Source organism: Desmodus rotundus, chromosome 12 (assembly GCF_022682495.2).
Source record: "Desmodus rotundus isolate HL8 chromosome 12, HLdesRot8A.1, whole genome shotgun sequence".
Taxonomy (NCBI): Eukaryota; Metazoa; Chordata; class Mammalia; order Chiroptera; family Phyllostomidae; genus Desmodus; species Desmodus rotundus.
In genome coordinates, this window is record NC_071398.1 from 39265164 (window position 1) to 39292776 (window position 27613).

The following is a 27613-nucleotide window of genomic DNA, read 5'->3' on the forward strand; positions in this document are numbered from 1 at the left end:
TGGAGGCCGGGAGGGCGGCAGCGCACAGGCTGCGAAGGGAGTGGAGTTCGGGAGGAATGTTTACCCGACACCAAGTGAGCCCAGGGCGACAGTTCCCAGAGTCTGGTAGAGAGACACACAGCCTCCCCGCCTCGCTGGCCCAGGCTTAAAGGCGAAGCCATCAGGGCCCCTTCCCCTCCTCAGCCTCCCTCCAGGGTCCCTTTAAGACAGGGCCGGTCCTCTCCTCTCCGAGTTAACTCCTCGAAGTCCCGGTGGCCCCCCTCAGCTCCCGCCCGGAGGGTGGAGGCAGGGGGCACCAGGGGCGGGGAAAAAGCTGCCGAGGTCCAGGGGGGAGAGGAGGAGGCCCGGGAGCAGGGAAGGCGGCCTCCGAGTGAAGCCGGCAAGGAGCCCTCCCCGTGCCAGGCAGACAGTGCCAAAGCCGGGGAGCCTGGAGCTGGGGGGAGGGCCGGGACCGCCCGGCCCTGCCCCCTCCCCCGCCGTGTGCCCAGCAACTTCTGAGGAAAGTTTGGCAGAGATCGCGTGGTGCCCCGAGGATGGGCAGGGTCCCATTGGCCTGGTGGCTGGCGCTGTGCTGCTGGGGGTGCGTGGCCCCCGAGGGTGAGTGATGCGGGCCTTCGGGGCAGGACCCCCCGTGGAGGGGCTGGGGCAGGCGGGAGAGGGGGGGATGGGTGGCAGGTGTTGGGGTGAGTCCCGAGTTGGCTCAGGGAATTTTCTTGGGACAACAGAGAGGGAGACAGGGAGACACAGAGACAAGCCCAGAGAGGACAGGGGAACAGAAAGGGGCTCCAAGAGAGGAACAGAGGGTTAAGAAACAGAAACTAGGAGGGGCAGAGATGTGAAGACATGTGCACACAGAGACACAGACACCCAGGAGAAGCTGAGGGCAGGAGTGGGGGCTGGACTTGAGTGGGGTCCCTGGGGGGAGAGGTTGAGATGGGGGCTGCCAGGGAAGGAATGTTCCAGAAGGGAGCACTCAGTCAGGCAGTGGGATGGGGAGGGTCAGGAGCCCTAGGGGAAAACCCTCAGCACAGTCACCCCCCCCACACACACACACAGGCACTTGTCCCTGCCCCACCATTGTCTGTCTGTCTGTTGGCTCCATCCCTGGGGCCCGGGCTCTGTCTCAGGCTGCAGCTCTTCCATCTCTGTGGGTCTCCCTTTGTCCCTCTCCGTCTCTGTCTCTATCTCTCCCTGTTCTCTAGGTTTCTCTATCAATGTCTCTATTTCCCCCTGTGTGGCTCTCCCCCCAGTTTTTCCCCCTCTGGGGTGTCTCTTTCTTCATCTCTCATCCTCAGTCTCTCTCTGGACCTCTGTCCCTCTGTCTCTGACTCCCTATGCTCAACTTTTCTCTGGCTTCTTTCTTCTCTCTCTCTCTCTCTCTCTCTCTCTCTCTCTTTCTCCTCTTCCTCCTCTTTTCTTCCTCACTATCCACCAGCCTGACCTGTCAAGTCTCTGGAGACCCTAGGAGAAGGCAGGGGGGCAAGGGCTGGCCCTGCCGGGCAGGCCAGGGCGTGGGAGGCTGCCAGATCTGAGCCTACTTCCCAGTGATGAAGGATGGAGGCCGGACCCCAGTCCCCTGGGAAGGCTTCCATCCTCCCCTCAAAGCCTCCTCCCTCCAACCCTGCTGAAGTCACTCTATAACTATGTGGGCCTAAAGGCCTGGCAGGGTCCTGGCAGCCATAGGCAGGCCAGGAGGGGTGCAATTGAAGGGTTGGAGGGAAGTGGGGTTTCCTAAGCCAACTCTTCCCCCATCTCCCTGCAGGTTCACAGGCTCAAACAGACCCCTTTGTGGGGAGCCCAAGGAACATCACTGGTGCCCGGGAACTCATGGGGACCCTTCAGTGTGAGCTTCTGGTTCATGGGGAACCCCCTGAGGTGACCTGGCTTCGGGATGGACAGGCCCTAGAGCTGGCGGACAACACCCAGATCCAGGTGCCCCTGGGCGAAGACGAACAGGATGACTGGAAAGTGGTCAGCCAACTCAGGTGACTGGCCCCTCCTCAACCAGCCGCAGCCCTACATTCCTCCCAACCCCTGTCCCCCACCACTTGTGCCACATGGTGGGTGAAAAGTCACCTGTGGGAGCTCCACCTGGGTTGGAACCCCAGCCTGGCCACTCGCTGGCTGTGTGGCTTTCAGCATGTGATGTAGCCCTGGGTTTCACTTTCCTCTTCTGTAAAAGGAATTAATAAGTGCCCACTTCTTGGCTTTTACGTGTTTCCAGTCCAGACGCCCCTCTTTCAGTTCTGATTATCCCCTCCCAGTGTCCAGCTCTGATCCCGAACCTCTCTGTCCCCTCTCTGTCCCTGTCAGGATCTCATCCCTGCAGCTCTCAGACGTGGGATGGTACCAGTGTTCAGTGGTCCTGGGAGGAAGGACCTTCGTGTCCCAGCCTGGCTACATCGGGCTGGAGGGTGAGCCCCGGGCTCAGAGGTCATGGAATCCCAAGGGGTCAGAGGGTGCTGGGAGATCCAGGATGTCTCCCAGGGACATACACCCTACGAGTGTCAGAGATCTTAGGGAATCAGGAAGCTGGGGTCCATAAATTATTGAGATTATATGTCTTGGGGAGGAAGACATCCTGGGGGTTTGTCGGATATCCTGGGGCCAGCCATGGTTAGGGTAGGACATTCTGGGATCAGATAAGGAGTCAGAGGCGTGCGTTGATCCTCTCTCCCATCTTCAGGGGTCTTGCTTCCTCGTTGGTAAAATGGGATGAGAAGTCAGACATTCTGGAGTAGAGATATGAGGGACTTAGATGTCCTGGGGACCTGACACAGGTTGGGGGAAACAGATATTGGGATCATGTGTCCTGGGGGTAGAGGCCTGAGGGGACAGACATGAGGGTTAAAGACCCTGCAGCCTCCAACAGCCAGGCAGTGAGTCGGACACCTGGAGTGTCTGCTCAGAGGGACCCCAGCCTCTACCACCGTCCTGCACCCAGGCTTGCCCTACTTCCTGGAGGAGCCTGAGGACAGGGATGTTGCCGCCAACACCCCCTTCAACCTGAGCTGCCAAGCACAGGGTCCCCCAGAGCCCGTGGACCTACTCTGGCTCCAGGATGCTGCCCCCCTGGCTCCGGCCATGGGCCACACTCCCCAGCACATACTTCATGTTCCAGGTGAGTCCACAGATGTGGCCAGCTCAGTGCAGAGGCCCTGGCAGGGTGGGAGTGGAGAGCAAGGGTGCCCTTCACGCCCCTCTGTGAGTGTCTGTCCTCTGTCTCTCTCTGTCCTTGTATCTTTGCTCTGTATCTTTGCCCCTGTCTCCACACTTCTTTCTGTATGCTTTCTCCATCTCTTCCTGTTTTCCTTTGATCTGTGTTTCTCCGTGTCCTTCTGTCTCTCTGCTCTTTCTCCCTCCATCTCCCCCAGCCTGCCTGAATAGAATTCATTGTCCGGGGTTTCCTCTGAGCTGTTCCATAAGCCAAGTGTATGTGGGCCTGATAGCCCTTTGTCAGCCCTTGACCCCAAGCAACACACCGGAATCAACCGTACCTTCCTTTCTTTCACTTCCCCCATCCTGCCCACCTCTGTCACTGAAGGACCCTACTGATGGGGGCAGAACCTGAAGCAAAGAAATAAGGAGAAAGTGGGAGACAGAGAATGACAGTTACAGAGAGAGAAAGAAAACCAGAGAACAGAGAGGGACCGACCACAGATGTGACCCAAGATGGGGCTGGACCTAGTGGTCAGTGGCAGTGCTAGGAGACGTCCGACAGAGGGGGTCCCCCTCACTGAGGAAGGAGAGAGAGGGATACAGAAGGGGGAGGCTCAAGCAGTCAAAGGGAGATAGCTGGACCCTGTAGGGTGTCAGCTTCCAGCACCCCCAAGCTGTTCCTGCATCTGCTGGGGTGAGGAAGGGACTCATGCCTGAGGGTCTCCCAGGGTGGAGGGAGGTGCCCACATTCCCAGCATTCCGGGGGCCCTGAGTGTGCAAGGAAGAGGTGGTGAGCATGCCAGCCCCAGAGGGCTGACTCAGGCTGGTGGCTGTGGGGCCTGAGTCAGCCTGGCAGGACCCCGGAGAGGGGGAGGGAGAGGAGGCTGCTTCCCCTACCCCATCCCAGGAAGAAGGAGAAATTGGGGGACCACAGGTGGGAGAGGGTCTGTGCATTTATCAGTTTGTGGTGCAGCTGTGAGGGTGGACCTGTGTGTGTGTTAGTGTGTGTTTGTTGCGGGGGAGTGTTTGGGGTATGTTTCCAAGTCCCTTTGGATCTGTGTCTCAGTGTCTGTCCACATCAACCCCTTTGTATGGGGGTGTGTCTTAGCGAGGGCCCGCTTCCAGGCTGCCTCAGTGTGTGCGTGGTGCGTGCGTGCGTGTCTCACTAGGTATGTCTCTGTCAGTTTGGGAATCTGTCCCACTGTGTGTTCGTGTCTTTACATTTTGTCTCGACAGGTTTCTCAGGGGCTGTCTGTGTGTGTGTGTGCAACTAAGTGTACCGGCGTCAGCCTGTGTCTGTCCTTCGGGTTCGTGTGTTCACTGCAGTGATGCACTGTGTGAGGGTGGAGTGCGTATGTGTGTGTGGCGGGCGAGATGATGGCCCAGTGAGGGATGGCTGAGTGTTTTGTGGCTATTTCCTATACCTCCCCGAATAGAAGTGGCAATGCCAGCTGTCAGGTGTTCACCTGTGGGTGTGGGTGTCCTGGTACAGGCCTGTTTCCTTGTGGAGTGAGAATGTGTCGAAGGACAACAGACTATGTGGTGTGTTTTCAGCGTGTTTCCACTGACTGGCTATCGGTGTGCTCACAGGTCCGTGTCCATGGATGTCTGCGGTGTCTGTATTTACGTCACAGGGTGAGCCTGTGGGTACGTGACTCTGTCCCGTGGACCCCCTGTATCCGTGCGTGTGTGTGAGACTCACAGCAGGCAGTAACAACACCCTCCTGATCCTGTGTACCAGCCTGGCCTCAATGCCGTCTTAGTGGATGAGAATGGGGTGCTCAGCAGCTGGCGTGCAGATGTCTGCCTGTGTGTCCTGTGTGCACGTGTCCCCTCTCGGCGTCTGCCGCAGCCCTGCCTGTCTACGCAAGCGTGTGTTTTTGTATCAGTCTGCATCTCGGTAGATGTCTTAAGCATCTTGAGTATGTCCAGCTGTGTTCCGAAGGCTTGGCCATGTTTGTGTGCGAGCGAGTCCACGTTAACTTCTTCGGGTGCTGGTGTGTATCTGTTTGTCCAGTTCAACCTCCATGTATGGTCGTCGCTCAGTGTGTGCACCTTAACAGGCCCGGAGGTGTGTGTGTCTGTCAGCTACAGCCTAGGTGTATACGGTCTTGCTAGGTGTTTGCAGTCAGTGTGTGCACATTTGATTGTGTGTTTGTGTTTGTGTCCTGCGTTTATGTGTGTCCACCCCTGTGGGTATCCTTGTAAGTCACTGAGTGGATTTGTGTCACTGCTTGTCAGCCCTATGTGTTGCTTATCGAGTGCTGCGTTTTCTGTTTTTGTGCCAGTAACGGTCCTTGTGTGTTAAGTGTGATTCATTGAGTTTTGCTGGGGGGCAGTATCAAGGAATTTTAGCCTGTTTGTGTGCATCCGTCCCTTGAGCTGACTCAGAGCCTGCCCCCTCTCTCCTTCCATCCCTCTCATTCCCTCGGAAAAAGCACAGGGTTAGGGGGAGGAGCAGGAGCAGACGGGAGGTGGACAATGCATCTGGAAAGCACATCTGGAGTGGGCCGGCTCCAGTAGTGAGGGAGAGCCGGCTGGAGCTAAGGGGTCCCGGGTCTCTTCAGCCCTGCTCTGCCCCTCTCTTGAGGTGTTGGATCCGGAGCCTGGAAGGGGGATCCTGAGTCTGGAAGGGGGATCCTGAGCCGAGCCCCCCAGGGCCAGCCGGAAGTACAGGGGAGGGGGGGCGCCGGGTGACTCACTTACGCGGGGGCAGGAATGCTGCGGTCGGAACAGCACCCGTCTCCAGAACCCCCGTCCCGCCCCAGGGCTCCTCTGGCAGGCAGTGCCAGCTCCCGCGCAGTGACCCTGGCAGGCCCCCACGTGCCAGGTGGCTGGAGGGGACCCAGCTCCCAGACCCCGCCCCACTGCCCATCGGCCCAGAGCTGCCCTGCCCCCCACCCCTGCAGCGGGGATGCGGGGGCTGTGGGCGGGCAGGCGGGCACCTGACCTTGGCTGGGAACTGGCGACTGGGCCCCAGAGCTGAGGAGCTTCCCTGCCCACCCCTTCCGGCCTGGCCAGCCGACTTTCCCTCCTTCCACTCCCCGTGCTGACTAAGAAAAGGAAACTTTGTGTCTGCGGGTAGATGGTGGTGGGAACACAGGCACACACGCAGAACAAACACAAGAGGCACACGCCAGTACCCAACGTCCACACACACACAGGGCTGCGCACACACCCGCTCAGAAACAGAGGCACAGACCGGCGGTCACACATGCAGACTGGAGACTCGGTCTGCCTTACATCCAGTCACCCAGACAGTGCGTGTGTGTCTGTGTTTCTGTGTGTGCATCTGTGCCTGCGCTGTAGCTGTGTGTGTTGTGTGTCTGTGTCTGCACTTTTTCTGTCTCTGCACTTGTATGTGAATGTGTGTGTGTCTGCCTGTGTTCCCACCATCCCCACAATGGGGAATGGAGGGGGGAGGCAATCCGCCCCCAGATACTCAAAAACCGGTATTCATGACACATACATTAACTCACCCACAGAAGTGCGCATGCTCACCGTTCTGCATACACAGCCAGAAACACTCATAAGTACACCAATGTATACACATGAATTCATCCACGCATTCGACAAGCACTTATAGAGCACCTACTGTGTGCCAGGCCATCTTAGACACAGGGTACAGTGGGGGCTGGCCCTCCTGGAGCCAACATGCTGGTGGGACGGACAGGCAGCGAGCGAATGAGCATTGTGATGAGAAGAGCCAAAGAGAAAAAGCAAAGCGGGAAGAAGGCTAGACAAGGAGGGAGCTTCCAACTTTAAACAAGGTGGTCAGGGATCAAGCGACTGACTAGGTGTATCCAAGTAACAAATGTGAAGGAGGGGAGAGTGATCTGCTATGCCGTCTGTGGGGAGACTGTTTGAAGCAGAGGGAACAAAAGTACAAAGTGCCTGAGTTGGGAATGGGCCTGGTGTGTGCTTCCAGTAACACCAGGTGGCCGTGTGAGTGAGCAGAGCAGAGTGAGTGTGTGAGTGAGCAGGGGGAGTGAGGTTGCTAGGAACCAAGCTCATAAACAAATAAATGCCTCCACGTGTACACACACCCACAGAGCCTGTTTCTTAGGTGAGTATCTATGAGATGCATATGCCTCTACGTGTGTCTGTGTGGCTCAGTGTGATTGTGTCTGAGTTTCTGCGTCTACGTGAGTGTGTGTGTCCATGTGTCCGGCTGTGAGTATGTGTGTTTCTGTGTGTGCCTGTGTATAACTCCATACATCTGTGGTCTATGTGTGTGCGTGTATGAGTGAGTGTGTCTTGGTGTGTGAATGTGTTTCTGTGTGTCTCTGTGTTTGAATGAGTATGCATGTGCAGCTCTGTGCACGAGTGTGTGTCTCTGTGTGCATCAGTATGTGTCTGTGTGTGCCTGTGTTTCTGCGTGTATGTGTATCTGGGAGGGGGACCTCAGGGCTAAGGCCTTGTGTGAGGGATGGGGATGCCTGTGTTCCCAGCACATTGCCTCTCCTCCCCATAGTCTCCCTCCAGGCAGGTGCCCTGTGGCCTGGACTGACCCTGTCAGGAGAGGCATGGTAGGGGTTGGCCAGCATGGCCCAAGAACTCCTGCCTCCCTCTCTGACACTGGTCCCCACCCTCATATGACTCCCCAGGCCTGAACAAGACATCTTCTTTCTCCTGTGAGGCCTATAATGCCAAGGGGGTCACCACATCCCGAACGGCCATCATCACAGGTGATGGAAAAGGGGGCTGGGAGCTGGGTGTCAGGTGGTGTGGGGCTGGGGTCCAAGATCAGAGCTTCAGCTAGAAGGTAGGCTGGGGAGCTCTGGGCAAAGACCCCACCGGATCAGCCCTTCCTCTCATCTCCACAGTGCTCCCACAGCGGCCCCATGACCTCCACTTGGTTTCCAGCCGGCCCACAGAGCTGGAAGTGGCTTGGACCCCAGGCCTGAGTGGCATCTATCCCCTTACCCACTGCATCCTGCAGGTGAGACTCAGATTTTGCTAGCCTCAGTTTAAGACCCCCTTCCACCCACACCTACAAGCCCTCAGACTCTCCCTGGGTCACCAGCCCTTCCCAGCTATCTGTGTGTTGAGAGGCAGGAGAGCCTTGGGTTAAGCCAGATGTCCTGGCTTCAAATCCTGGCTCCACCAGTTTCTGGCTGCACGAGCTTGGGCAGGTGACTTAACCGTTCTGGGTCTCAGTTCTCTCATCTATAAAGTGGGCATAATGGTAGTACCTACCTAAAAGGCTTGTTGTGAGAATTCAATGACTAAATGCAAATAACAAACTTAAAATAGTATCTGGAACATAGGAAACGTGTGATAAACTATTAGCTGTTTGCGGCTTTTTTAGTATTAGTGGTCTTGACTCTAGCTGATTGGGAACCCTGAGACAGCAAGGCCAAGAACCATCTCTGTCCCCACTGGGTACCCTCAACATTGCTTCTCCCACCTCAGCCTTGACTGTTCTGGGTTGTCCCTGGGTGGGAACGAGTCTGTCTCCCCACTGGACTGTGAGCCCTGGGAGGGCGGGGCCTGGCTGTCTCAGTCACCACTCGGTCCTCATTGTCACCTGGCTCAGGGCCAGTCAGGGAATTTCTGCTGAAGACCTCCTGACAGCTCAGGTAGGCCAGACCCAGCCTTCTGCAGCCAATTTGCTTCTCCTCTAGAGAAAGAAAGACAAACACAGATCTCTGAATACAAGATCCACTTCTGGCCTGAAGTTCTCTGTGATTTGGAAGTCAATGGGACAGTGCCCATGATGGGAGATGACAATAATTACTAATGACCAACTTTCATTGAGTGCCAACTATGTGTTAGGCCTTGAGTTACGGCTTTATGCACCCCCCCCCGTGTGTTTGTGGAGCATGGTCTTTGTTTACACCCATTTTTCAGGTGAAGAAACTAAGGCTCAGAGTATTTAAGCAACTTGCCCAAGGTCACAGCTAGAAAATGGCAGAGGTGGGATTTGAACCCTTGTCTTACTAGACCCAAACCGTGCTCCTTTTCTCCTTAGAGACCCTTTAGAGCCAGTGCTTGATTAAACAGCAGCTGTCTTTCTTACAACTGCATGTCCTGGAAACAATCTCATTCACTTGTCATTTTAACCCTAGAAAGTAGTGGCTGTTAATCTTCCCTTTTTCAAGGTAAGGAACTGAGAGGCCCAAGGAAGGGAAATGATCAGCCCTCCCCAGTGGCTAAAGAGGATGAAACGGGCTCAATCCCAAAGGCCAGGCCAATGTGGGAGACCTCAAATGTCAGGTCAGGCATCAGCTGTACCCCCACCCCATACCCATCCAGTGTCCACAGGAAAGCAGAAGTGTGTCCTCTTCCCTCTGCAGGTCTCACTTCCTGCTGTGCATAGGCTGGGGCTTAAGGGTTCAGATGGGAAGGTCACAGGCATCAGGGAAAAGAGAAGTGGGAATGGGCACGGTGGGAGCTGACTGTCTGCATCTTTTTGTCCTAGCAGAGGTTCCTCTTCCCGTCTGTCACTAGGTCAGAGAGCAGGCATGAGGATAGCCTCCCCCCATCCTGCTATCCACCATCTGCCCACCTCCTCCTCAGGCCCCGGGGTGGTATTGTGTCCACATGTGGGGGCTGTGTGACTTTGAGCAAGTGGCTGAACCTCTCTAGGCTTCTGTTTCCTCATCTGTAAATGGGAATGAATAAAGAAATTGACCTTATAGGGTGGCAGTAAGAAGTCACTGAGTTCACGCAAGCATGCACTTGACAGGGTTCTCGGCACACAGTTAGCCCTCAAGAAATGTTAGCTGCTGATGTGATGTGCAAAACAGGGTGTATTCCCCAGCTGGGGCCCTGCCTCCATGACCATACTGGTCCTAGGAACCATGTGGGCATGCCAGCCTGAGCCACTGTGCAGGGTGGACAGAGTTGGACACTTGTTGCCAGGCAACCTCTCTCTCTCTCTCTCACACCCCCCCCCACAATGCTAATAATGGCAAACACTCCATACATATGGTCACTCTTCTAAATACCTAGGTGCAACATTCCAGTCAACCCTACGAAGTAGGGAGCCGTTGTAGTACCCCATATTACAGATGAGAAAACTGAGGCTCAGACAGGGAATGTCTTGCCAGAGGTGGCTTTTGCAAGTGATGAGAGAACCACATGGTGCAGCTGGATGGCCTCCTTGCTTTGCAAATGCAGGTGCCCACGGAGCACGAGAATGAAGCTGTGACACACACACACACACACACACACACGCATACACCCAGCCTTGCAAAGCTGTATGGTAACAAGGACCACCATTGAGCCTTGTCTGACTGCTCGTGTGACTGTGGGGGCTATCCTGTCTTCATGCCCTTTTCCTCTCCCTAGGCTATGCTGTCAGACGATGGGGAGGGCGTCAGGCTGGGAGAGCCAGACCCCCCAGAGGAGCCCCTCACCTTTCAAGCATCAGTTCCCCCTCACCAACTACGGCTGGACAGCCTCCGACCTCACAGCACTTATCACATCCGGCTGGCATGTGCTAGTCGCCAGGGCCCCTCACTCTGGACCCACTGGCTTCCTGTGGAGACACCTGAGGGAGGTAAGGAGCTGATGAGGGGAGATGTTGCCTGCTGCCCGTCTGGGCTTTGCTCACATCAGTATTACCTCCAGCATCTCCTCTCACCCATGTGGCTTCCATCTCCTTCCCGTGCAGTCCCCACTCCTCAGCACAGCACTGGCATCTCTCCCAGACCTCCTCGCTATGCTTCTGCTCTGGGACACCTGCATGAGTGGCCCCTGCACATACCTTTTGCACACTGCCTCCACTTCCTGGGGACAAGGGTGTTCAGGAAGAGGTAGGGGTGCCAACTTCTCCTCTTTCCTGTCCTCCAGTGCCCCTGGGCCCCCCTGAGAACGTTAGTGCCATGCGGAATGGGAGCCAAGCCATCGTGCGTTGGCAGGAGCCAGTGGCACCCCTGCAGGGCACCCTGTTAGGGTATCGCCTGGCCTATCGAGGCCAGGACACCCCCGAGGTGGGTGCTGCTGGCTGGGGTGGGGTGGAGGAGCTGGGGAGGAAGGAAGTGGGGAGAAAAGGACAGGGCAGCCGCGGACAGTTGTGCAGGTTGAGTAACGCACGATCACACGATGCCTAAGAGAGCACATTGTGGGGAGGTCAAAGAGCTCCAGTGAGGGTTAGGGCATCATTATTTATGAATCATTGTAAAAAGCGGTCCAGCAGACACATATTTTACTAGGATGATTTTATAGTCGATAGTTGTATAGCATCTTGTGGAAGGGCTGCCTTTTCTAATTTGCACAAAGGTACTGTCTGTGCAAACGGCATCCCTGGTGTGGAGAGAGAGGGTGAGAAAGAGGGTGGGTTTTAGAAGGGGGCGGAGAGAAGAGGACAAAAAGGTGGGAATTCAGTTCTCCAACAAAAGTCCCATGTGCAAAGTGCTGTTGTAGGACATGAGGACACGGCAGTGAATGAGATGAAGTCCTGTCCTGCGGAAGAGGATGCTTTCGTGGGCAGGGGATGGAGAAATGGAGATGAAAGGAATGGGGATGAAGGACAGAAAGAGGAAGGGAGAAGGTGCTGGGGATTAGAAGGTTTCCAGAAGGTTTGGGGAGTTAAGGCCAAGGGTGAAGGCTTAAGAGTTAGAAACCTGATGCCACGTCTGCATGTCCTAGGTACTGATGGACGTAGGGCTAAAGCAGGAGGTGACCCTGGAGCTGCGGGGGGACAAGACTGTGCCCAACCTGACAGTGTGCGTGGCGGCCTACACCGCCTCTGGGGATGGACCCTGGAGCCTCCCTGTGTCCCTGGAGCCTTGGCGCCCAGGTAACTCCAAAGCCATGTCAGCCCCCTTCAAACTACCCACAAGGACCTTGTGCCGCCCAGATGCCCCTGACTTGCTCTCTGCAACTTTCAGTGCTACCCCAGTCTAGGCTCCGTTCCTACCCAGAACCCCACTGAGCCTCACACCCTCACCTGCGTCACACCAGTCTTGCTCTCCCTGAGCATGTCCTCCCTCTGTCCTCTCTTCTCACAGGGCAAGGACAGCCAATGCACCAGCTGGGTAAGGGCTTTCGCACTCCCTCTCCTCCCTCCCTTCCTCCCACACCCAGTGAGGACCCCATCACCACACACATGCTTTTACACATCCCTTTCACGTTTCTCAAACTCATCACTCTAATCCTCTATATCTTAGGTTTGTGTGGTCCTCGATGGAGGTGCCTAGCATAGTCTAGCATATTGTAGGTGCTCAGTGGATGGATGGGTGAATGGATAAATGGATGGATGGAGGGATGGATGGATGGATGGATGGATGGACAAATAGATGAATTATCCCCCTCACATTCATCCCTCTCAAATATTTCTCAACAATTCTCAAACATTCCTCCTATACTCACTGTACCCTCCTAGCACTATTACAGTCCACCTCTTATAACTCACCCCACGATTCTTAAATAGTTCTCACGTGCCTTCCTGCATTCATTTGCATACTCTTTCACACTAACGCACCCTCTCTTCATGTGCATCCCATTATAATCCTTCACACCTCACACATGCCTCCCAAACCCAATGCATGCCCACACTTCTCATTCACAAACTGTACACTTTTAACACATTCACTCACCGTACCTCACATCACAAACACTGAAAAACTTTCAGTTCACACTATCCCACACTCTACAACTCTTCTTGCGCATTCATCTGACTCCTTATATGTTACTCCCTCACTCCTAGGCAATACTAACCTATTTTCACCCTCTCACACATACACACCAAACTCCTGGTACACTCAACACACACCCATTCTCCATTTCTTACACACGCACTCCTACTTTTTTTGCACATCCTCTGCTCCTTATCTGCCCTCCCACTTTTTTTAATTTTTAAATTATATTTACTTATTTATTTTTAGAGAATGGGGAAGGGAGGGAGGAAGAGAAAGAGGGAAACATCAATGTGTGAGAGAAACATCGATGGGTTGCCTCTCGCACGCCCCAACCCTGGAACCTGGCCCACACTCCAGGCATGTGCCTTGACCAGGAATCAAACCAGTGACCTGTTGGTTTGTGGGATGACACCCAACCCACTGTGCCACACCAGTCAGGGCCCTTTCCACATTTTTATTAACATTCTCATTGCACACTCTTCTCACACCAAAGTTAATTCTTATAAATCACTCCTCACTCCCTGTATCTAAAACTCCTTGAATACTCCCCATTCACATGACCTCAATTCCTCCAACACCATTGCACTCTGTACACACTCCTTTGCACACCACACCCCTTTGTATGTTTATTTACTCAACTCTCACCCTCACTTTGTGGAAACGCTTCCATAGTCATCGCATACTCCCCCAAAACACTTCTTGGCCATTCATCTCAGGAGCCTCACAGTCCTTGCATATTTATTGCCCATGCCTCATGCACCCACCTGACACTGCATGCATTCTCTCCCCCACTCACCGGTTTTTCCACGCCCGAGTTCTCCCTCCTTGCACAATAATCACACATGTCACACATTTCTATACAGCTTGTGACTTACTCACGTTCATCCAGCCCTCCTTGCGTTATTATAACCCATTCTGCACAAGTCTCTCACTCCCATCCCACACTCATTCCACACTCATCACACACTCCTTAAATGTCTATCCCACTCTTCACTGACCTTACCCACCCTAGAAGTGTCAAACTCCTACTGGAACGCTCATTCATATCACATCCATTGCATGCCCTGCCCTGCCCCACCCCGCCTCCCCAGATTTGTGAATGCTATCACAGGCCTCATCAAATATGTCCACATCTGTCTCCCTCTAACATCACCCCTTTGGGTCCCAGGGAGATGGTCCCAGGGCCTCAGCCATGACCTGTCCCCCGTGCCCCTGACAGTGAGTGAAACTCCAGCCCCCTCCTTCTCGTGGCCCTGGTGGTATGTACTGCTGGGAGTAGGTGTGGCTGCTGCCTGTGTCTTCATCTTGGCCGTGTTCCTCATCTACCGGCGGAAGAAGGAGACACGCTATGGGTGAGTTGGAACTCCATGGGTAGGGGGGCTCATGTGGACTAGGGTGAAGAACCTGGAGGCAGGGAGACCATGAAGAGGCTGGTGCAGGAAGAGAGATCACCAAGAAATAGAATGAGGGCAACGGTCAGGGGAATTAATGGAAGGAAGAAGGTATCAGAGCAGCCCAAGGCATGCTCAGCAAATGCTACAGGACAGAGCAGGCAGGGCTTGGGGTTGGGATGGTGCTTGCTTTCACTGCTGATGGAAAAATGGGGTTCCACATGGCTCTGCCCTGCCCTTGCCTCCTCCCCATCTCCCCAGAGAGGTGTTTGAACCAACAGTGGAGAGGGGTGAGCTGGTGGTCAGGTACCGCGTTCGCAAGTCCTACAGTCGCCGGACCACTGAAGCCACCTGTAAGTGAACCCCATGCCTCCCTGCCCTGGTTTGGGGATAAATGACTGTAGAGATTTAGGGTTCTGTACATGTGTGAACCAAAAGTTTCCAAAGGGCTTTGGAATACTAGGATGTTAGAACCACAGACCCTGAGACCAACAGAATTGTGGAACCACACAGAACCTTAACATAATAGAATCTTAGACACAGTAAATCTTGGAAGACCAAACCTCAGTGCAACAGGGTCTTAGAACAATGTGATGATGATGATATGACAATGATGGTGGTGGTGATGATGGTGATGATATAATTATGATGCTGATAATGACAGCCAACCCCAGGACTTCCTATGTGACAGGCACTGTTCTAAGTGCTCTACACATGTCACTTAATCCTCAGAGCAACCCAGTGAGATAGGTAGGTTATTTGCCCACCATTTCCCAGATTAGGAAACTGTGGCGCAGAGTGGTTAAGAAACTTTGTCAGCTGGCGAGCTGGGATTCTCACCCAGGCATTTTGACTCTAAAGTCCATCCTCTTTACTGCCTGTTGAAATCATAGAATGTTAGAGAGGTAGACTAGACCTTGGCCTAAAAAATTATAAGCTCAGTACTGCAGACCCTTAGGATCTTGAAAATCATGGAATCTTAAAACTATAGGCTCTCTGTTGGAGGATTGTACAGTGATGGAGCATCCCAGCCAAGGAAGGACCTCAGAGGGCACCCAGTCAAATCCCTTCATCTTTGCCTTTAGGGAAACTTAAATCCAAGGGGAAAAAAAGGATAGAGTTAGGTCTCTTCCTAGCACACAGTGAGAGGGCTTCCAGGCCCCAGGGAGATATCGGAAGGGGCTGGGAAAGCCATTAATTTAAGAGGAGAAGGAAGAGGAAGCAAGCAGGTCACCCTGATCTAATGGAATCACACTCAGTGGCCATTCTCAAAGTGTGATCCAGTCCCTGGGGGTCCCTGAGATCTTTGCAGGGGATCCATGAGGTCAAAACTATTTTCAAGACACTTTTTGCCCTTTTGCATTGTCATTCTCTCACAAGGATTCCATGGAGTTTTCCAGAAGCTTACTAATACATGATGATGTAATCACTCTCTCAGTTGACGGAGCGTGTGCTTACATGCGTTCCTGTGTTTCAAAAATCTATTCATTTTAATTTTGAACACAGTGAATATCAATATATATAACTCACATAAACAAGAGCTCTCTGCAGTTCTCAGTAATTTTAAGAATGTAAAGGGGTCCTGAGGCCAGTAAGTTTGGGAACTGTTTCTACACAGCCCGTGGCAATGAATTCATTACAACTACACACAACCAATACGTGGCAACTGTCTCACAGGCATCGTATAGAAAGAAGCTGGATACAAAAGAGAGTATAATACGTGATCGCATGTTTGTGACATTCCCAAAGAGAGAAGGCTGAGCTGTGATAAGAGAGGTCAGGGAAGTGGCCACCCCTGAGAGGGCAGGTCGTGGTCTGCCCTTCATCTGGGTGCTAGTCATACTGTTCTGTTGGTTTGTGCAAATTCATCGAGCTGCTTGCTTTCTTATGGTTTGTGTAGACTATATACCTCAATAAAACATTAATATATATATTTAACAACTGGTATGGCAGGATGCTGACCGATCAGGGCGCCCCCTGGTGTGATTATGTGACAGGCTCCAACCCTTCAGCTGCCCCTCTTGCAGAAGATTCTGGGGGGACTAGAGGAGGAGATAGGGTGGGGGTGGGGGTGCTCTGGGCACTAGCTAATTTTGAATGAATGCAGAAGCATTTCAGTATTTTAACAACGGGTATGTGCCCATTGGTGAGAGGTGCCTGAATGTCAGCCCAGCTCTATGGCTCTGTTCACCCCCACTCCCCACACAGTGAACAGCCTGGGTATCAGTGAGGAGCTGAAGGAGAAGCTGCGGGATGTGATGGTGGACCGGCACAAGGTGGCCCTGGGGAAGACCTTGGGAGAAGGTGAGTCCCCCTAGCACACATGCACACCCCTCTGCACCATGGCGTCCTTCACTTCCCCGCACCTACCCAACTACAAGAAATGCGATCCCCATGGGCTGCCCTGAAGTCATTGTCTCCCTCTGGTCCCCTGTAGGAGAGTTTGGAGCTGTGATGGAGGGCCAGCTCAACCAGGATGACTCCATCCTCAAGGTGGCTGTGAAGACAATGAAGAGTGAGTATGTGCACACCTGTGGGACCCCATCCCCCAGCCTAGACCCTTTCCCTGTGCCCTTGAGGAGGCAGGAGAACAAAAAAGTTAACAGCAAATTAGCCCCACCACAGCACCTCTGTGTTTCCAGGCAGGAAATGAAGTCCATGCCAGGTACTTCAACAGAAGAAATTTAATACGGGGAGATTACTACAAAGGTGTAGGAAGGGCTGAAGGGACACCTGGGAGCAATGAGGCAACCTGGAGATTAGCAGCAGCAGCAGTCACTTCCACTTCTGGGCCTGACGGGCAGAGAGAGGGCATGGTGTTACCAGAGCCCATGCCCAGGGATGCCTGGCAGGATTTGGGAATCACAGATGCAACCTTGTGGGAGTTTGAAACACAAAGGAGACACAGCCACCAGCAATGCAACACTGGAAGCAGAAATAGACGGGATGAAGTACCCTGGCTTCTCCCCTCCACCTCCCGCCTGCCAGGCTCCCATTAGTGCTTCCCATTGGCAAACTCCAACAGGAAACCAGCAGGAAAGGGAGCCTGGAAATGTAGTTTTCAGAGACCAGCCCCCTGTGATACATAGCAGAGCAGGAAAGGTCTGAAATGAGGTACAACCGGCTTCATCATTTACCAGCTGTTGTTGCAGGCAAGTGACTCTCCCTGGGAGCCTTCCATGCCTCATGAGGAAAAGGACTCATAATGGCCCTGCCTCCGAGGATGTTGTGAGGCAAAGCATGAATCCTGGGGTAGAACGTAGCACATGCAGTTAACATGGGCCGTGCCTATATTATTTATATCATCAGAGAAGGTGGGAGCCAGTCCAGGGTTACATGGCATGGGAAGTCCATGGCAAGAAGTCCTTTCCACACAGGGAAAAAGTATCCAGGGTCAGGCTGGGGCTGGAGGTAAGGGAGGAACCACCCTTTCTGAATCATAGGGGTTAAAAGCTTGGGTTACAGAGTCATCACTTAGTCACTCACTCATTCATTTTTTAAAAAGATTTTATATATTAATTTTCAGAGAGAGGAGAAGGGAGGGAGAAAGAAAAGGAGAGAAACATGGATCTGTTGCTTTTTTGGACACCCCTAACTGGGGACCGGCTCACAACCCAGGCACACACCCTGACTGGGAAATCGAACCTGCGACTTCCAGTTTGCAGGCGGGTGCTCGATCCACTGAGCCACACCAGCCAGGGCTCACTTATTTGTATTTGAGCACCTCCTATAATCTGGTATATAGGTTATGTTCTCGACCTGGGTTTCAATCCCAGCTGTATGGCCTTGAGCAAGTCACTTTGCCCCTATGAGCCACTGTCCTGAGCTGTAAAACAGGAAAAATCATATGCTCCCCACCCCCCACACATGGGGGTTGGAAATGTGCTGGGACACAGCCTGTTGTGGTTACTGTGGTGGGTGCCCATGGACCTGGAGGATTTAACCTGACTTTAAATTCTGCCTATTCCACTTGCAAGCTGTGCGTGCCCTCAGGCAGGTTCCTTAACCTTCTGTTCTTGGTTTCCCAGTCTTTGAAATGGAGAAAACAATAGGAACACCTCAGAGGATTAAATGAGTTAATACATGTAAAGTGCTGAGTATAACACCTGGCACTTAGCAATCATATTTGGTGAAGAAGATGATGATGGTGACGATGGTGAAGAAGGAGGGGAGGAATACTCTCCTCCCCCCTTCCTCTCCCATTCCCTCCTTCTTACCCCCCTTCATCTCTCCCCCAAGTTGCCATCTGCACAAGGTCAGAGCTGGAAGATTTCCTGAGTGAAGCTGTCTGCATGAAGGAATTTGACCACCCAAATGTCATGAGGCTCATCGGTGAGGAGCAGTTGATTTCGGGGGGCCTAGAGGCCATGTGGAAGCAGGACTAGAGGGAGGACCCCTCTGGCACTGAAACAATCAAACCTCCAGCCTCCCTGTTCCCCCCTCCCTCAGAGTCAGCAAGCTCTCCCCTCCTTCTCTCCTCAGCTTGGAATGTGACCTCTGACCTTTCCCAGAAATAGCTGAGGTCCTCAGGAGGGCTGGGGAAACATTCCTGGGAACAGTGCTAGAAATTGCTTCTCTGCAACTTGGTCCTTGCTGCACGCCCCCCCCCCCAAAAAAATTGGAGGCCAGATTTGAGGGAGAGGGACACACAGAGCTGGATAAGGGGCGGCTTCCCTTTCTGTCCAGGTGGAGTGACAGGGCTGCCTGGGGGGCTTAGGTGTCTGTTTCCAGGGTTCTGAACTAGAAGGTTTTCCAGCGCCTGTGGTCATCTTACCTTTCATGAAACACGGAGACCTACACAGCTTCCTTCTCTATTCTCGACTTGGGGACCAGCCAGTGGTGAGGGGCACTTAATCGTCTAGTCTACATGTATTAATTGAGCATCTACCAGGTACCTGGTGCTACTTAGACACTGGGAAGACGATGGTGACCAACAACTGGCTCTCATGGAGCTGTCTGCTGGGGCGGGGGACGGGGAGAGGGCATCAGTAAATAAGTTAACAAGTAAATAAGCAAGATAATGTGGGTGCTAGTAAGGAATTATAGAGTAGGATGAATAATAGGAGGCCAGGCAATTCGTTTGGATGGACAAGGAGGTCTCACTAAGGAGGTAATCTTGAAGGAGGAGCCAGCTGGTAGGAGGTAAGGAGATCTGGGAGGAAGCAACCCTGGAGGAAACAGCATCGGCAAAGGCTCGGTGCTGGGAAGAAGCATGACTTGTTTGAAAACCAGAGAGGAGGCCCCTGGGAGGAGTATATATCGAGGGCAAGACCGGTAAGAGATTGAGTTACGGAGGAAGGCAGGATGGGATTGTGTAGGGTCTTGTTGAAAAGGGTTGGGTTTAATTCTTGGAGTCATAGGAAACCATTGCTGGGCAGAGCTAGGCACACACAGGAAGGGAGAAGGGATGGATCCTGGGGACTCTGCTGACCTCTGCTCCACCCTCTCCTGCCCTGGTCCCCCAGTTCCTGCCCACTCAGATGCTGGTGAAGTTCATGGCAGACATTGCCAGTGGCATGGAGTATTTGAGTACCAAGAGATTCATACATCGGGACCTGGCTGCCAGGAACTGCATGTGAGTGTTGAGCCTTCCAGGGACACTCCTTGTCCCTTCAGGGAGCTCCTTCCCTCCTATCCAGGATGGAAGAGGGAGCTAGACACACACATACCCCTGGTGCAGGTCAGAAGTCAGGGCTGGAATAGAGAGGTGAGCAAGGAGGTTGGGGAAGGCTTCCTGGACGAGGTGGGCCATGAACTGACATCTTAAAAGAATATTCAAATGTGGAGAGAGAAGAAGCAAGAGAGTGGGTTCAGTGGACAGCATGAGGTGAGTAAAGGGGCAGAGGTGACCAACGAGGGTGATGACAGTTAAACTCCATCCCTGTCCCCCCCTCCATGCTGAGTGTCTTGCCTGGGGCTGCCCTTGGGAGGAGCCATGTTGCATAAGGAGATTAGACCTCCCCAATCAATGGACATGTATGTGCGTGTGTGTGAACACAGGCTTGAATATTAGACTCATTACAACATTGGACTCATAGAAATTGGAGCTGGAGAATCAGAGAACCTTCTAAAAATACATAAATGTTCACAACTCTCAGAAATATGACAATTTCTTTCTTCCCCCCTTTTTTATTTTAAAAATTCCAACACTATAGGAAAGTTTAAAGAACTGTACAGCAAACACCCATATACCCTCCCTGTTGAGATCCTCCTCTCTTCTCTGCCTTCCCCTCCCCTCAACCATTTGAAAGTAGGTTGCCACGATGGTGACACTTCACCCCTAAATCTTCTGTAGGTATCGCCTAAGAACAAGGAATTGTGCCTCAATAATTCTGTTATCACACCTAAGAAGATTATCAATAATTCCATAACTTAACCTAATATCCAATCCCTATTCAAATTCTTCCAACTGTCTTCTGAAATGTCTTTAGGGCATTTTCCCCCTGAATCAGGACCCTATTCAAGGTTCCCACATTGCATTTGGTTGGTATGCCCCTTGGGTTTCTTTTAATCTAGAACAGTCTCCTCACCACCAACTGTTTGCATTTTTATGACATATTCTTTTGGAATCGCCCAGGCTAGTTGTCTTTTAAGATGTCCTGTATATAAGATGTGTGTTTCCTTCTGGTGGCATTTGCCTTGTTCCTCTGTTCCCTGTATTTCCTGTTAAGGGGACAGTAGATCCAAAAGCCTGAATGGACTCAATCACAATGGAAATTCCTTTATTTCTGTAACTTGGGCTGATCCCAGTCAAGCTCTCAATGTAACAATGACACTGAAAATCAGAGTGAAAATTGTGATGCACCTGTAACTTTTAAGTCAAAATATTGAACTACTTCCTTCCCTAGTTGGCAACTGGCCACTACCACAAGCCATCCACATGCTCCACAGCCTGCAGCCTAGCTGCCTGCCCACCATCCCTCTCCACCTCTGCCATGGTCCTTGGACCTCCCCTGGGCCATCTGCAGGTTAACTCCTGGCCTGTCAGGGCCTCCAGGGTCTCTCCTAATTGGTCATTGCCCAAAGCCCATCACCCTAGAAACCACCAACTCTTAAAAAAATAGAATCCCAGAAACTCAGATGTAAGAATCAGGGAATCTTCTATTTATATAAAGCACAAAACAAGAAAAAAATAATAATCCATGCTGTTAGGAGTGAAGATCATGGTTGCCCTTGGAGAGCTAGTTACAGGATGGGAGCGCTGGTGCTGTGTTTACTTCTTTTCCATACTTAAAAAAAATTGACGTGCAGCCCTGGCTGTGTGCCTCAGTTGATTGGAGCATCATCCTGTAAACCAGAAGTTGCAGGTTCAATTCCCTGTCAGGGCACATATCTGGGCTGGGGTGCGGGCAGGAGGCAACCAATCAATGTCTCTCTCTCCCATTGATCTCTCTCTCTCAAATCAGTATACACATCCTCAGGCGAGACTTAAAAACAAATTGATGTACACAATTAAGCTGTTTGCATTTGAATAAAGTTTCCTTCTTTAAAAAATGTGTATTTTACATACAGAAATACACACATCTTAAACGTGTGCCACTCAATGAATATTTACATGTCTGTGGACCCATGGTTAAACAGCACTGGATCAACATAAAGAAGCTTCTGGGCCCCAGCAGGCTCCCTAACGCCCTTCCCAGTAGCTGCCCCTAAGGGATACAAAGGATAACCACTCTTCTGGACCTCTGTCACACCAACTTCTGTGACATGTTCTGAAATGTCATATAAATGGAATCATGAAGCTTGCAGACCTTCATGCCTGGCTTCCTTCGCTCGGTGTGATGTTCTTGAGATGAGTCCATGTCGTGTGTGTGTGTGTGTGTGTGTGTGTGTGTGTGTGTGTGTCAGTAATCTGTTCCTTTTCTTTGCTGTGTAATATTCCTTGCATGGATGTCCCACTATATCCTGTTTCTTAATCTGGGTACAGGTTCCATAGTGTGTTTGTGAAAATTCAGTGAGCTGCTCACTACAGATGTGTGCATGTTTCTGTATATATATAATACATCAAGAATACAGTTTTGTTTTGTTTTTAAATCAAAGAATCAAATCCAAGGAGCTTACAAAGGGCCTTAGATTCTGGCAAAAAGCCAGAGCTGGGAAGGCCCTCAGGAGCTTTTTGTCCTGCGCTCATTTTACGGAGGAAACAAGAAGTAACACAGCTCCGTCTGCCTCTGCAGCAAGGAAGGGAGACAGACCCATGCCCCCAAGCAGGAGCCAAGGCGGGAGATAGAGATATGCCTGAGAGTGAAGGCAGTCTTCCTGGTGGAGGGAGCTGATGCTATGACCCTGTTCCTCTCCCCAACCCTGGCAGGCTGAACGAGAACATGTCCGTGTGTGTGGCGGACTTCGGACTCTCCAAGAAGATCTACAATGGGGACTACTACCGCCAGGGACGCATTGCCAAGATGCCAGTCAAGTGGATCGCCATTGAGAGCCTGGCTGACCGTGTCTACACCAGCAAGAGCGACGTGGTGCGTGAGCCTCTGACAGGAGCAGAGAGCAGCAGGATGGTGCACCCGATCATCTCGCACTGCACCTGGGCTCACGGGCCTGTCCTCAGGGGCTGCCCTGGCCTGGGGTGTGTGGGTGACTGGACAGTGGTATGGATGTGCTCAAGATCTGTGCAGGCCATGTGTGCACAGTGGCAGGTCTACTTGGGATGTGTGGACAGTGTGGGTCAGGAGAGGCAGCGGTGAACGTGTACACATGTGTACAGCCAGAGTATGGAGGGTGACATATGAGGCCACATGGCCATTAAGTGTGTAGATATGTGCCTGGGTGAGCAAGTCTGTGTGTGCACAAAAGTCACCTCTATTAATGTGCTCATGAATGTGTGTTGCGGGGTGTCTTTGTGCAGGAGAGACACTTTAATTCTCTCCCCTCTGCCCTCCACAGTGGTCCTTTGGGGTGACCATGTGGGAAATCGCCACCCGGGGCCAAACGCCGTATCCCGGAGTGGAGAACAGTGAGATCTATGACTACCTGCGCCAGGGAAACCGCCTGAAGCAGCCTGTGGACTGTCTGGACGGACTGTGAGGACCCTTGGGACCCCCCCCATCCCCACCCAATCCCGGATTTCATTCTGAAACCTTGAGCACCCCACCTGGCCCTGATATGACCAGAACCCTCTAAAACCTGCACGGAATCCCTCAGACTGTTGAGGAGGCCACCTGCCCCCTCACTGCTGTGTGAATTAACAAAAGGTGTGAGAGGGTGTGAATTAGCAACAGGCATCCTTTCCTCCCTTGCCTTGTGCATGCAGTGTGGGCTGGATCGGCCCCCTCAGCCAGTTATGCATGAACAGTGAATTACCACACAACCTTCCTGGGGGGCCCTACCTCTGAGCTCCCCACTCTCACAAAATTCTGATCCATCCCAAACTCCTGAGCCCATATGCTTTTCCCCAGATGCTTTTCGACACCCAGGACCCTCTGCAAAACCCTTCATAGTGTTATTCCGAGCTTCTCCAAACCTTCAAATCTCCTCTGAGAAGTTCTCAGGCTCCTTTGGGACAGTCCTTATGAAACTTTGTCGTCTCTTGATGCCCAGAAGAGCAGAACATTTATTTACCCAGTACTCAGGGGTAAAGAGATGATGTTGCTGGGTCGGGAGAGGACAGCCTGGGGCTGCAGACTCCCCCGGTCCTCCTTGGGTTTCCAGGAGCCAAAGGGAATAAGGATAATAGCTAGTGTTTCCATAGAATTTACTAGAAGGCACTGTATTGGGTGCTTTGCATGTATTCATTCATTTGGTCTTTACAATGGCCATATGAGGTAGGTTGGTACCATTATTATTCCCATTTTCAGGTGAAGAAACTGAGGCCCACCGAAAGGTGAATCACTTGCCAAAGGCTGCCGTGCTGGTGTATTAGTTATCTAGACCCCCAAACCCAGTAGCTTAAAACAACAAGCATTTATTACCTCACGGTTTCTAAAGGTCAGAGTCTGGGAACAGCTTAGCAGTGTGATTCTGAATTAGGGTTCCTCATGAGGCCAAAGCCAAGATTCAGGGCGATTCTCAGTCAGGGTCTCTAATGACATTAGAGTCAAGATGGGGCTGCAGCCATCTGAAGACTGGGACTAGAGATGGTTTTCAAGGCAGTTCACTCACAGGCTATGGCAGAAGGCCTCAGTTCCTTGCTACACAGACCCCGCCGTAGTACTGCTCGAGCTTCCTCACAGCATGGGGGCTGGCCTCCCCCAGGTGAGCATTCTAAGGAAAAGAGCAAGGAGGAAACCACAGTGCCTTTTACAGTCTCAGGAGTCGCACACACACCACCGCAGCTGCCGAGTCAGAACTGAGTCAAGAGGTCCAGCCCACACTCAAAGGGAGAACAATTAGGATCCATCTTTTTTTTTTTTTTTTAATCCTCACCTGAGGACATTTTTTTCACTGATTTTTAGAGAGAGAGGAAGGGGGAGAGAGGGGGGAGAGAGAGACAGAGACAGAGAGAAACGTTGATGTGAGAGAGAAACATTGATTGGTTGCCTCCTGTAGGCTCCCCCACCAGGGATCGAACTGGCAACCTAGCATGTGCCCTGACCGGGAATGGAACCCGTGACCTTTCCATGTATAGGAGGATGCTCCAACCAACTGAGCCACACTGGCCAGGGCTAGGCTCCATCTTTTGAAGAGAGGAATGTCAAAGAATTTGAGCACATATTTTAAACCAACACAGCCTACTAATCTTTGATACCAGTCTGTTCTTGGGAGCCATATTGGAAAGTTCTGCTCTAGCAAACCCTTGCCAGACCACCACCCCATGCCCAGAGAGGTTCCCCAAGACCCTTTCCAGCTCCTGAGTGTCCCAGCAACCCCTCAGAAACTCTTGGGAATTTCCCAGTTCCCCTTATGTCCCCCAACTGCTATAGTTTCCTCCAGTCTCATGAAACATCCTTGGTCACCTGAATATCCTCCATCTCCCCCCAAACTCCTAGAATACTCCCCTTCTAAGCCCCTGCTCAGTCTCCCACCCCTCACTTTCCTGTCCTAGGTATGCCCTGATGTCCCGGTGCTGGGAGCTAAACCCTCAGGACCGGCCGAGTTTTGCAGAGCTGCGGGAAGATCTGGAGAACACGCTGAAGGCCCTGCCCACCGCCCAGGAGCCTGACGAAATCCTCTATGTCAACATGGATGAGGGTGGGAGTCACACTGAACCACCTGGAGCTGCCGGAGGAGCTGACCTCCCAACTCAGCCTGATCCTAAGGATTCCTGCAGCTGCCTCACTGCAGCTGAGGTCCATCCTGCTGGACGCTATGTCCTCTGCCCTTCCACAGCCCCTGGCCCCACCCTGCCTGCTGACAGGGGCTCCCCAGCACCCCCAGGGCAGGAGGATGGAGCCTGAGACAACACTCCAACTGAGACTTTCTCTCAGGACCCAAGCTAGGCACTGCCACTGGGGGACCCCCCCCCCCCCCGCCCCACATTCCCATTCTAGGCCTTACCTCCACCTGCAGGCTTCCTTTCCTGCCAGTTCTACTTCCATCCCACACACATCCTCTCCCTGTCCACACCTTAGTGTCCCCATGAGGGTTGGACTGCAATCCCTAAAGGTCCTCCTAGGTCTTACATTCCAAGATTCTGTCTTCTAAGGTTTAAAGAGTTTAGGTTCTAGTTTTCAAAGATGCTATGGGTCTGTGGTTCTAAGGACCAGAAATTCCAAAGTCTCTCATTCTAAAACGCTAAGATTCTAGACGTGAAAGTTCTAAGACCTCTGCTCTAAAGCTCTGAGATTCTGTGGCACTAGACTTTTCTGGTTTTAAGATTCTTGATAAAACCTGTCAGTTTTGGGGTTTTAAAGTTCTAAGATTCTAGGGCTAGGCACTAACACTGTGGTGCTAGATTTTATTTTCCTTAGGATATAAGATTCTAGATTCTAAAATTCTACAATTCTCAACATGGAGGTTTTAAATGCTACAATTCCAAACATGGAGGTTCTACACTTTGGTGTTTTGAGCCTCTTAGAGTATAAATCCTTTGGCCGACTCTAGACTCTAGAGCATAAAGCTTCAAAATGTTATCTTTTCAAGTTCTAAGATTGTAATGATGGTCAATTATAAGGCCTAAGGCTTTATGATTCTCGAAGCTCTTGTTATGAAACTCTGAATTCTAAAGGTCTAAGATTCTAGAATCTGTAATTCAAAAGTTCTAAGAATCTACAGATGGGGATTCTAAGGTGATGTTCTAAGACTTAGTCTAAGAACCTAGAGTCTCTGTGCCTAAGATTCAAATCATATGCTTCCAAGTTCTAGATTATTAAACTGTAAGATTCTAATGTTCAGTTCCATATTCTGAGGCATTCTAGATTCTATCGGTCCAAGATTCTGGATCCTCAGCATCTAAGGTATAAGACTCTACAGTTAGTTGTGACTAACTAGATACCAAAGTTCTAATCATTTCTAATGTTGGACACCTTTAGGTTCTGTGCTGCATTTTACCTTTCTATGATTTTAGTTAAGGGTCTAAGAATCCACAATTCTAGATCTTAAGATTCTAAAAGGTGAAAGATTTATGTGATCTGAAGAGAAACCAGAGTATAGATCTTAAGATTCTAAACACCCTAGTTTTAAGAATCAAATGCTGTAAGATTTTAAAGGTCTACAGGTCTAGAACTCCAAGTTTCCAAGGTTCTAACTTTATATTCTTCTGTGTGACCCTACCCGAGCCACCTCTGCTTCCTCCTACCCTCATGTGGGGGTGTGCTCCCCTCAAGCCTGTGCAATGCATTACGGATGTCTCCTTTCCCCAGGGGACAATCTTTCTACTTTTGGGCCATGCTGCCCCCCTGAGCCAGTCCCTCATACCCCGTGTACAGAGTGTGGACTCTGGCGCCTCCAGAGGGGCTTAGATCACATAAAACTTTGTAAACACACTTATGCCTGTTCTTGTCTCAACTCAGCAGTCATGTGGTGTCCCCGGCAACTCAGTTTCCCCATCAGTAAAAAGAAGGGTTTGGTGGTGTGTAGGAGTTCTCCCCTCTATAAAGAAGGTAGAAATGAACATACTCATAGACAAAAAGCAATGCAAGCAAAGAAATGCAGACTCTCCAAACGCCAACTGAGGAATAGGCACATAAATACAGGATCGCACAGACACCCATCCCCTAAAGTAGCAAACACATGAATTCATGGGCATACTCAGGCACACCTAGTAACAAATGCCGAGACACTAAAATTCAGATGCACAGAGTAACAGACACACAAAATTACAGATACAAACATATACACAGGCAGATATTCACCAGGAACAGGAAGAAAGTAGAGTAATACAAATAGACAAAGTTACCCGAATACTAAGAGACATATATAGTGCGACAGATACTCACAAACCCAAACGTTCAGATTCACACAGAAACACAGGCTCAGAACACCGCCAATAATCCCGGCCCACAAAGGAACTCCTGCCAAGACGGGCCCCACACTGTGTTTGGCACTCCTGGGCGTGTCCCGCACCAGATGTGGCAGCGCCCGGAC

At 51.8% G+C, this 27613-nt stretch overlaps 1 protein-coding gene and 1 long non-coding RNA gene across 6 annotated transcripts; one reads left to right on the forward strand and one right to left on the reverse strand.

Annotated features, from left to right (window-relative positions):
* On the forward strand, positions 1-27012 carry AXL (AXL receptor tyrosine kinase). Of its 5 annotated transcripts, none has more exons than XM_053915531.2 (20): positions 2-597; positions 1763-1985; positions 2314-2414; positions 2945-3121; positions 7767-7847; positions 7986-8101; positions 10456-10666; positions 10960-11099; positions 11758-11908; positions 12120-12146; positions 13918-14101; positions 14402-14493; positions 16349-16444; positions 16578-16655; positions 18380-18472; positions 18858-18979; positions 19606-19715; positions 22452-22611; positions 23036-23172; positions 25134-27012. In XM_053915531.2, exons 1-20 carry the CDS (start codon positions 534-536, stop codon positions 25483-25485), a joined length of 2715 nt encoding a protein of 904 aa, XP_053771506.1. In that variant the 5' UTR covers positions 2-533; the 3' UTR covers positions 25486-27012. The 5 variants fall into 5 exon arrangements, with proteins under 5 accessions (XP_053771507.1, XP_053771506.1, XP_024433394.2 ...); XM_024577626.4 differs by having other exon boundaries at positions 3-597; positions 13969-14101; XM_053915532.2 differs by lacking the exon at positions 7767-7847 and having other exon boundaries at positions 1-597.
* On the reverse strand, positions 20328-27613 carry LOC123478396 (uncharacterized). The gene is made up of 3 exons (XR_006653592.2): positions 27466-27613; positions 24061-24352; positions 20328-21427 (listed from the first exon to the last, which is right to left on the reverse strand). It is a non-coding gene; the product is annotated as an uncharacterized lncRNA (long non-coding RNA).

What these genes read in the sequence shown, in the direction of transcription:
- AXL (XM_053915531.2), top strand. Translation starts at nt 534, where the DNA reads ATGGGCAGGGTCCCATTGGCCTGGTGGCTGGCGCTGTGCTGCTGGGGG. An exon ending in CCTGGAGCCTTGGCGCCCAG is followed by an intron (nt 11,909 to 12,119) that starts GTAACTCCAAAG and finishes CTCTTCTCACAG; the next exon opens with GGCAAGGACAGCCAATGCAC. An exon ending in ACAGCCAATGCACCAGCTGG is followed by an intron (nt 12,147 to 13,917) that starts GTAAGGGCTTTC and finishes TTTGGGTCCCAG; the next exon opens with GGAGATGGTCCCAGGGCCTC.